This window comes from Gadus chalcogrammus, chromosome 8, assembly GCF_026213295.1.
Source record: "Gadus chalcogrammus isolate NIFS_2021 chromosome 8, NIFS_Gcha_1.0, whole genome shotgun sequence".
NCBI classification, from domain to species: domain Eukaryota; kingdom Metazoa; phylum Chordata; class Actinopteri; order Gadiformes; family Gadidae; genus Gadus; species Gadus chalcogrammus.
In genome coordinates, this window is record NC_079419.1 from 14,582,566 (window position 1) to 14,593,910 (window position 11,345).

At 45.0% G+C, this 11,345-nt stretch overlaps 1 protein-coding gene across 1 annotated transcript; it reads left to right on the plus strand.

Moving 5' to 3' along the window:
- Nucleotides 1-760: 760 nt before the first annotated feature.
- On the plus strand, nt 761-9,926 carry nmnat2 (nicotinamide nucleotide adenylyltransferase 2). The gene is made up of 11 exons (XM_056597487.1): nt 761-845; nt 3,141-3,229; nt 4,358-4,425; nt 4,598-4,676; nt 5,070-5,196; nt 5,726-5,806; nt 6,157-6,201; nt 6,538-6,614; nt 7,498-7,599; nt 8,534-8,601; nt 9,735-9,926. The coding sequence occupies exons 1-11, from the start codon at nt 761-763 to the stop codon at nt 9,835-9,837; spliced, it is 924 nt and encodes a 307-aa protein (XP_056453462.1). The 3' UTR covers nt 9,838-9,926.
- The last annotated feature ends 1,419 nt before the right edge of the window (nt 9,927-11,345 follow it).

Sequence of the window (11,345 nt, forward strand, 5' to 3'; positions counted from 1 at the left end):
GCAAAAGGTTCTGGCTTGAATCCAATGTTCGGGGTGATGCTGTCCCATTTAATCTCAGATTATCACTGGCAGGCTGGATGAAGGGCTGTGATGCCTTGCTCAATGGGTGTGGAGCCCTAGGTACGGTGGCCTCACAGTAGTGCTTGTAGCACCGATGGCATCTCTTCGACATTCTGCCGGCGGATGGGGGTACATGCGCTGGCGGGGTTAACCTGCAAGTGCAGCCGAGCATGGGACCATCTGAGAATATCCAGAGTTGAGTTTAGTCTCCGTGAGAACCAAAGCCCATGACCACGACATCCCTAACCTCAACGGTGACCTTACCATCAACACTCAAAGTGAAACATTATTTTTGTAAATCTGCAACATCTCTACTGCTACTACGATATGGACCTACATGGGAGGCCATCATCATCTGAACCATTTGCTGCAAATTTCATGGCTTTCGTTTTGAGTAGTACTGACTTTCGTTTCAGTTTTTCAATTCATTGTATTGTATGCGTGTTGGTATTCAGAGCAGCACTCATTGGTGTTTTCTTCGGTGTGTGCATGCGTGCGTGAGTGCGTGCGCGCTTGCTTGCGTGCGTGTGGGCAGTGTGCCTTTAAAGGGCTCCGGGATGACGCGCGAAGGGCTGGTGTAAGTGCCGCAGCCGAATCAACCTCGCCTCTCTCGCGCTGCGTCGTACGGGCTTCAACAGCAACAACAAAAGGACTGCGAGGCGCTATCCGTGGACATACACCGCGCACTACACCCGTCAGGATGACAGAAAACGCCAAAACCCACGTTATTCTGCTGTCGTGTGGCAGTTTCAACCCCATCACCAAAGGACACATCCATATGTTTGGTAAGACGAGGCTGATGGAGATGTAATGATGATGGAAGCGATGTGGTGCTTTTTAGACGGCAGTCCTGAGGACCCTTATGATCCTGAACTAAATAAATCAAAGCTTTACGTGTTAGAGCAACACGGTTATTTGTGTTGTGCTTTGACATACGTCATGGGTTGCTTTCCACCCGGGAGGTGCTGAAAGGGGCGATGTCCGGAGTGACGGCGTCGGGGAGTGTCAGGGTTGGCAGGCTATGAGGCATATCTCTGTTGACGTTTCACGTGGGCTTCACATCGTTATGTCACGTCAAGCCTTTCTAGGACCTACTCTGTCGGATCGGAAGACGGGTGAACTGTAACAGTTATATTTTTATAGCCCTACGAATTAACGAAACTTTGTCTTTATGGCGTCGGCGTGGAGCAGTTTCTATGTCAAAATCCCGCAGAGAACACAAATGAATAAATAATGATCAGGCCCACATTGATCACAACCCTTTAAAGTGTCTTTTGGCGGAGGGATAGCAGGTTACGCAGTTATTTGTTCAGTTTGAGAGTAATCCGAGGCAACATGCTGAGAGACCTGTTTAATCAATTCAAGTCACCTATGAATGGACGAGAGGTGCCCTGGTTGGCTGGTCGCTGGGAGATAGTGAGCTACCAAAATAAAAGCAGGAGCCGATGCGTGCCTGCCATAGGTCTATCGGAACAAGTTGAGACAGTACGTTAACCGCTGTACGCGCTTGTGCGTGCGTGTGCGTGTGTGCGCGCGTGTGTGCGTGTGTGTTTGCAAATTGCTCATGACCATTAAACTCAACGGATCTATTAGGCCAAGTTGCATATAGGCCTATGTTGAATTCTATACAGCGCCTTAATGAGGCAGGGAGAAAAAAGCACATCTATGCCTTCTGACCTACTTTCTCTCTCCCTCTCTGTTTCTATCGGTTTACCTCTATCTCTCTCCCTCACCGTCTCTATCTGTATACCTTTGTCTCTCTCACTCTCTGTTACTATACATTTTTTCTCTCTCTGTCTGTCATTCCCTCTGCCTGTCTGTCTGTCTGTCCCTCTCTCTCTCACACTGTTTATATATGTATATATTTCTCTCTCTCTCTCTCTCTCTCTCTCTCTCTCTCTCTCTCTCTCTCTCTCTCTCTCTCTCTCTCTCTCTCTCTCTCTCTCTCTCTCTCTCTCTCTGTGATTTGTATTCCTCTTCCTCTCACCCTGTTCCTATTTCTATCTCTCTTTCTCTCTCCTTCTATTCATCCCTCTCGTTCCTCCCTTCTTTCGATCTGTCTCACTCCATATCTTTCACTACCGTTCCCTCTTTGTGTCTCTATGATGAAAGCAAAAGCCCTGTACCTCCGGCCAGGAGGCAGCCTGAGTTACATGTACATATCAGTTACAAAGTGAGTTGCATTACATGGTTAGTAACATGGTTATTAACATTGTTATTTACTGTACTTACAGTTACATTTATGGTTACATACACAATTACATATTACAGCCAGAAACCCAGAAGGATTTAATGCAATATTAAATGTAGCTAAGGGCGGCTTTATAGCTTAAGGAAGCTGTGTTTAATGAAGTGAGATTTCAAACATGGACGCGACCCAACCCTACGGAGACTCATGCAGATTAGCTTTTCCGTTGCGAGGCCCGTCGGTCAAATTAATCGAATTAACGATGGCTTTCTCAGGCCTGGCCATGGTTCCCTGGCATGTCTCCTTGGTAACCGGCAGCTCAATGGTTCCCCGGGTTAGAAAAGTTCTTTGGACGCCAGAAGAATCCGGCCCAAGACATCGCAGCAGCCAAGTCTGCTACTCAATGCTGTTCTAAACTGCTGTGGCAGGATGCTATGAGACAAGGGGTGTAGGCTGCTTTAGGCTTGGATTGTAGGCTGCTGTTTTGGGCTGTTGCTTTAGGCTTGTGTTCTAGTGGTGCTGTAGACTGGGGTTGTAGTTTCGTCTGGTGTTGTAGGTTGGTGTTGTAAGCTGGTGTTGTAGGTTAGCAGTGTTGCGGGGCTGCTATAAAACTGTGCTTCGAATCCAAGACAATCCAGTGGTGGGCGAGCAGGATTTAAGGTCTGGAATTCATTGCCCTGCGATGCAAAGTCATTGTTGTCATGTGCTAACACTCTGTTGTCTCCTGGGTGTTTGGTTATGTGTGGGATTGTGTGATTGTGTATGGGGTCGTGTGTGTGTCTATGTGTGTGTGTGTGTGTGTGTGTGTGTGTGTGTGTGTGTGTGTGTGTGTGTGTGTGTGTGTGTGTGTGTGTGTGTGTGTGTGTGTGTGTGTGTGTGTGATTGTTTGCAGAGAAAGCCAGAGAATACCTTCACAAAACGGGCCGCTTCATCGTGATTGGAGGGATCATCTCGCCAGTGCATGACTCTTACGGCAAACCTGTAAGTACAAAAACACACAGACATCCAATCCTGTAAGTAAACACGATACACGCACACATCTAACCCTGTCCGTATGCAATACACATCTCTATCCCTTTCAATATACAATTCGCGCAAACATATAATCCTGTAGGTACACAATCACACACACGTCTAACCTTGTCAGTACATAGTTGCATACACATGTAAACAAACCCAATATGAGGGAACGCACATCTTATGCACTTTAGTGAAGGTTCCACGTAGACATCATGAATAATGAATGGTTACACGATTAAACCAACAGCGATGAGTCAAACGGAGCTGGATCCATTTACAACCAACTTCGGATCTCATCTTTCATATAAAACAGGGTTTCTAATGACCCAACAGATGGATAGGCAGACAGAGAGACAGACAGACAGTTGTCCTATAAACAGTTTTTTTTACAGCTTGTTTTCCGCACTCCATCTTCTCAAATTAATGCAGACCTTGTCCTAGTTTTGCTCCGCTGCTGCTGTGGGATAAAGATTGCATAGTTGCTGGAAGGGAAGCTAAATGATAATAACTGTGAGATACAGAGCCTAGACGCTAGCAGAGAATCTAACGGGTATGAACTGTGAGATACAGAGAATAGACACTAACAGAGAAGCTAATTGCTAGGGGGTTAGGAAGGGCAGTAGAGAAATGATTGGTAGTCAACGAAAAATAAACGGTTCATTAAAGTGAACCAAATCGAAAAATCCAGTTAATCAATCCAGCTCCCTAAGTATTAATCAATCAAAGAAGATAGACCTGTCAATAACATCTTGAAATAATGTCTACCAGTCTGTGGTTGCACTGGTAAACTCCCAATGTCCACCAGGAGAATAACTGTGGTTATACTGGTCAGCTCCCAATGTAAACCAGTAGAAGACTGTAGTTGTACTGGGCAGCTCCAATGGTCCGCCAGGAGAAGACTGTAGTTCTACCGGGTAGCTGCCGTGTCCACCGGGGAAAGTCTGGGGTTGTACTGGGTAGGCTTTATAATGACCTTCTGGTAAAATTACTTCCTGGTATGATGAGCTCTTGGTTTGATGACCTCCTGTGTTTGATGACTTCCTGTGTTTGAGGACTTCCTGGTGTGATGACTTCCTGTGTCTCCTGCAGGGCCTGGTGCCCAGTAAACATCGGCTGACCATGTGCCAGCTTGCTGTGCAGTCTTCTGATTGGATCAGGTAGATAACAGTTACCTATCAGATTTCATCAATATTTCAGTTACCTTTTGGATTACATTCAGATTACAGTTACCTATTACATAACATTCAGATTACAGTAACATATGACACCGTGTTTGTATGGTGTAATGGATGCATGAATGTGACATGACAAGTCATAACGTGTGTGTAGAGTGGACCCCTGGGAGTGCTACCAGCAGACCTGGCAGACCACCTGCAGTGTCCTGGAACACCACCGCGACCTCATGAAGGTAAGACACCAAGCTACATGCTAATGGAAATATATGCTCAATATGCACTAATTAAAGTGCACAAATATATGAAATTAGCATGCCAACTGTCACTGGAATGGGCCTACTCGGTCTAGGGTACAGTATCAGTACTGTACTGGTCCTGCAGGATCAAGGGTACACTATCAGTACCTGTACTGGTCCTACTGGGTCTACTCCAGGGTACAGTATCTGTTCCTGTACTGGTCCTACTGGGTCTACTCCAGGGTACAGAATCCGTACTGTACTGGTCCTACCGGGTCTAGGGTACAGTATAAGTACTGTACTGGTCCTACCGGGTCTAGGGTACAGTATAAGTACTGTACTGGTCCTACCGGGTCTAGGGTGAACCTCTCTCTCTTTCTCTCTCTCCAGCGAGTCACTGGGTGCATCCTGTCCAACGTAAACACACCCTCCTCCACTCCTGTGATTGGTCAGCCGCAGAACCAGGCCCCACCGGTCTACCAGAACCACAACAACTTGGCCAACAAACCCACCGCAGGTGAGTGTGCTCTGTGAAGTGCAAAACCTGTACTAGAATCAAGACTCAGTTACCCATAAGCCCCTATTACCTGAAACTCTAAATTTGAAAGGACGAGAGAGAGGGACCTATCGCTGATGTAAAGGCAGAGGCTTTTAGATGGACAGGAGCATGAGGTCATTTCCTGTCATGTATTCAGGGCTTCACCGGCCCCATGTGAGACAGCACAACCTTATCATACTCCCCCATCAGACTCAGGAATCAGTTCCCAAGTCCCTCCTTCCAGGCTCTGGTAGTACAGCAAGAAGGTCCGAACGGGCAGAAACCAACAGCCTAAACAAATAATTTTATTTTTAAGAATTTGGTTTCGATTTTTCTTCTTGTATTCAAACAAGAACACAAATTGTACGATGAAGATGTCTCGGAGGAAGTTACGAATACAATGATTCATCTGAATAGACAGTGGAAAAGCTTCAGCGACAAGGTAATTTGCGTGAGACCTTTACTTTGAAGCAAAGCACATGTGTGTGTGGGTGTGCTTCCTGTCTAGTCAAGCTGCTGGGGAAGGTGAGTGAGAGCCTGGGGAAGATGTGCTGCGCCCGACCCAGCATGGACCGCTTCACCTTCATAGGTGAGACACACACACACACACACACACACACACACACACACCAACCGTTCCCACCAACAGAAACACATACACCCCCCCCCCACACACACACACACACATACACATACATACAAGCATACATACAAGCACACATATACACACACAGGCTGACTCTCTGACCTGGAGTAGGGACAAACCACTCCAAGTGCTGCGTGACCCAGTTAAGGAGACGTGCACAATAGCTCTAGGAATCAGAACACAACCTCAGCATTTACACTTTCCTCAAAATACAAAACAGGTTTCACCAGAGCACGGACATAGTCCACACTTGGTTACCGTTTTATTACATTTCCCTTCCCTCCCCCTTTCAGATGAGAACGCCAACCTGGGACCCGCCATGAGGTATGAAGAAATTGGTGAGTGTTTCCTACAACTTCCTCTTCCCCTGCCTCCAGTTCAACGAGACTCATTGATGCAATCCATCCATGAGTTCCTGTGGGTAGCTTGTGCTGGGTCCAGTGGTGCTAGCGTTGCCTGTTAGCCACTAGACCATTGTGTTTGTGTTCGTGGACTCAGCAAGATGGCTCCCTTGCCTGTATGTACAGTACATCCAGTAAACTTCTCCTGCCTGTGTGTGTGTGTGTGTGTGTGTGTGTGTGTGTGTGTGTGTGTGTGTGTGTGTGTGTGTGTGTGTGTGTGTGTGTGTGTGTGTGTGTGTGTGTGTGTGTGTGTGTGTGCGCACGCGTGTGTAGAGTTACGCATCCTGCTCCTCTGTGGAAGTGATCTTCTGGAGTCCTTCTGCATCCCTGGTCTGTGGAAGGACAGTGATGTAAGCACCCTGTAACTCCGCCCCCCCCTCTAACCCCACCCACCCCGCCTGACTCCACCCCTTTAGTGTCCTCCGTTTTACACAAAGGGCTGAAACGAACAACATGTTACTGGGGTTGAATGGCCTGCCAGCCTACTCAGTGGACAGAACCAACTGGGAGGCTGATCTTTCCAGATTATCAAACATCTACTGTGTGTGGACCCTGCTACTTGTGATATCACTAATTATAATGGCTGTTTCAAATTACACCTGGTGGTCCAATGTAGGAACTTTAACATGCTATACTATAGGCTGCTAATGAGAACTAGGTTAACATTCTGTTGGTGTTTTACTCCTGGTCAATTCAGTGTTTTTCATTTTCTTTAACATGGTTGCATTGTGTATAGAGGCCATTGGTTTGATCAGCTACACATTTATCAGTACATGTTTCAAATCCAATCCGGGCAACCACTCAAAGATCTCAGTGTGGTTTTTAATTGACAATGTTACACAATAAACATCTGGATTTAATTATCACAAGTGGAATGTTTCTGCTCCAGTTAGTTTAATATTTTCTGATCCAATCTAGTTATATGGAAATTGAATCATGATATACTATATTATACTATACTATACTATACTATACTATACTATACTATACTATACTATACTATACTATACTATACTATATGCGTTTGGAGGGTGGGGCTTAACCCAGATACGGGCCATTTCGGGATGAAGAGGTTATTCAAATTCCAAAAACCATCGACCATGACACAACACAAGGAAAATGTTGTCTCATGTGTAACAATCCCGGTCAGTTAGCATGCCTCACCTGCAGCGTGGAGCAGTAGTCGGGGGGGCCGGAGCAGTAAGGGGCCTTGTTGTCTCTGTTTCCCCCCAGATGGAGGTGATCGTCGGGGATTTTGGCATCGTGGTGGTCCCTCGTGATGGAGCCGACACGGAGCGAATCATGAACCACTCTTCTGTGCTCCGCAAGCACACGGTCAGAGTTCACCCTAACCCCCTAACTCCGAGCCAACCCTAGCCCCGAACCCTAGTCAAACCCTAACCGCTCGCCCCCGACTTCTTACCTCTGACCAACCCCTAACCCCAAATCCAACCCTAATCCATGAATCAAGCACCGGGTCAGAGTTCAGCCCAACCCCTGACCTCTAAACTCTGACCCAACCCTAAACCCAAACCCTAAACCAAAGGATATCCCATAACCCCTGTTCGGTGATCCGCAAGTACAAGGTCAGAGTTAAAAGACAAATCACTCCTAGAAGAGGGGGAAACCTTAACTCTACCCTAAATTTGAGAGAAAGTGTGAATATAAAATATGAAGACCAAAACAATGAGACAAAGTAAAAAAGAGATTGAAAGAGAGAGAGAGACACAGAGAAGAGGGAGAGACATAGAGAAGAGAGAAACAGAGATTAACAGAGAGAGAGAGAGAAAGACACACAGAGAAACGAGAGAGAGGGAGAGAGAGAGTGAGAGAGAGAGAGAGAGAATGAAATGCATAGAAATGAGAGAGAGAGAGAGAGAGAGAGAGAGAGAGAGAGAGAGAGAGAGAGAGAGAGAGAGAGAGAGAGAAAGAAACACACATAGAAAGGAGAGAGAGAGAACCAGAGAGTGGGAGCACAATAGACTAGAAGGGCAGCACTGGTCAGACCCTCTGTTTATCCTAATCAGATTAATCCAATTATTTGTCAAGGACTACTTTTCCCATAATCCCTGTGAAACACTAATCCCGCCCTTTAATCCCGCCGACACTGGTGTCAAAAACCAATTAGAGAATAATGGCATCAACTTGGATTACGAGCTGAGCGGTGAAGGAAAGAGTTTCCAGCTGACTGCAGTATTCAAATAGAAACAAGTGGTCCTGGCTTCCCTCTGGTCCTCAAACTGTAGTTTACCTCTTCTTTCTCACTCAGGAAAACATCCTCATGGTGAAGGATGACGTGAACCACCCCATGTCCATTGTCAGCTCCACCAAGAGCCGGTGAGTTTCACCTTTGACCTCCTGGACTCAATCAGTAGAACTGCTGGTATACAAATCTCCTGTACCGTAACCCCTATATCCATTTTACCGACCGTTGTAAGCATTGTGTCATCAATTACTGGCTATGGTACCCTGGCTGTTATCGATCTAATTTAACGAATGGCAAAGCTGTTTCACAGTTGGTCTGCACTAAATGCTGACTGCATGAAAGTACACTCTAAAAGTGATGAGAAGGATTTCTGCAGCATAACCTAGAGGCATCCCGAAATTAAGATGCCCTAACCTCTACCTGACCATGATTGACCTGTCTCTGAGTTAACTGGACATCCTTTTGGATAAAAGAGTCATCTAAATCACTGATCCTCCAGCCCTAACATTGGTTGCCCAAATGTTAGGGCTGGCCTGTGCTGGTTCTAGGGGGTACTTGTAAGAAATTAATTTTGTTTCTCTATGACGATGTTAAAGTCGCAATATGTAACATTTAAACTAGCTTGTGTCTTAAAATACCCTTGACAAATCTTTAGTCAATGCTGATCAATAGGGATTTCAATAATGACAACTAACTGATATATTTTAATATTTTTTATATTTTATTTTTATATTCAGCCCATACCTCTTCTTTGTTTCCAAGAATCGTACTACCGACACAAACCCCTCCCACTCACAGCACCATGCCAGCCGGGCTACGCTAGTTATCGTCAAACATTTAGAGCCGCTCAGAGTGGAAACGACAGTTATTGAGTTTTTAGAATTCTGAAATGAACTAGGAGGTTCTCGATGTAACACGGTGCGACTTTGTTGTATATAGTTTTGGGGTGGTAAATAAGTCAGAAAAGTTTGCGAAACGTGGCTTTTTAATTCAAGTCAACTTAACCTTTGCTAAAATAAAAACATGTGCATAATCAAGAAGGTAAAGTGAATTGTCATTGTAGTGCTAAGCTGATTTGTTGCGTTATCATTATTGTGATTCTAAGGCGGTTTGTTGTGTTATCATTATTGTGATTCTAAGGCGGTTTGTTGTGTTATCATTATTGTGATTCTAGGGTGGTTTGTTGTGTTGTCATTATTGTGATTCTAAGGCGGTTTGTTGTGTTATCGTTGACGTTATGATGTGCTGTCGTGTCTCGTGGTAGGCTGGCCCTGCAGCACGGAGATGGCCATGTGGTGGACTACCTGAACCAGCCCGTCATCGACTACATCCTGCAGACCCAGCTCTACATCACCGCCTCAGGATAGGCACACCGCCTCACTCCGCCCACGTTATCCTAAACCCCCTCTTATCTCCCAACTGCCAACCCTTAATAACCCCACCCACATACTGCTTGACCCTGCCCACCAAACCCCACCCACTCTCAACGTCATCTCCTAACCCCGCCCCTTCCAGCACCACCCCTTCCAACATTCCGGCCGTTAGGTTTGTGTCAAACATCCTCCCATGTTTGTTGTGCTGCACCACCAACCCCAAAGGCAACTAAGAAGCATTTAACTGGAACTTCAAACGCTACAGCAAAACTGCAACCAATACTTACAGAACTATACTCAGAACTACAACTACTCCAAGCAGTCACACTAGAACTACACACCACCAGGAACAGTTGCACCAGAACTACATCCTAACACAAGCATTTACATCAGAATTACACCCATTAGAACTACTACTCCCTCAAGTATTTACACCAAACCTACACCAGGACCACATGGGCTTCAGCCTGGTACCTTCTGTCTCAATGGTATAATCAAAAAGGCCAAGATTAACCGTCAATAATGGCTGACTTTGGTCCTCAATACTGTATACTGGCATACTAGTTTAGCTAGTGTTTAACGCTAACAACCATTAAATACAGTTAGTAGTTTATAAAAGGTTAAATAGTTGCTTTGCCTTCACCAATGTTTGACTGTCGGCACACGAGATTGTGCTTGATTGCAGCCCTGGCACATCGATGTTAGGGAAGCTAATGCTATGTAACTGCTGTAGCTCTTGTGTGCAGAGTCACATGTGGTTGCCACTATCTTTAAGTAAATGCTTTTCTGGTTATTATTCCTGTTGCTCTCACCCAGATACATCCTCACCCCAACTGTAACCAAAACTTTCTGCCACCCCACACCAATACTTAACCATATCTAACTTTGTAGCTAACCATACCCATCCGTAAGCTAATGCCATGCCATCTCTAATGCATTATGGGATAAACACAGAAAAAAAATGATAGTTGCAGCCAATGTCTTTCCTTCCTTTCTGTGTCATGTGATGTACCATATGAACTATGCCTGGACAGCGAGGGCACCCGGAGAACAGGGGTATTGTTTGATTTTGTTTGAGGATGTCGATGTTTTCTGTTAAATTGACCTCTGACCTCTTTAGCACTCCTCCTAGACTGCATGCCTAGATGGTTTGATTTTTGGCATGAATGTTTACTTACTCCGTAGAATATTATCTGTTGTGCAAGTGTTTAAATATATTTCAAAAACGATATATATATATATATATATATATATATATATATATAAATATATATATATATATATACATATAATATAGTGGGAACTTCAACCTACTCTTTTTGTTTTAACTTTATAAATGGATGTAAACATTATTTTCTTTCTTTTTTAATCTCTGTGGAACATAAAGTTTATTATGGTTTTGTTGAAAGTCAGGTGGCTCTCAAATAGCAGAAATGTTTCTACGTTGATTAGAGATTTCTGGCAATGTGATTGAAGCCATGTGAGGCTTGAACAACACAACA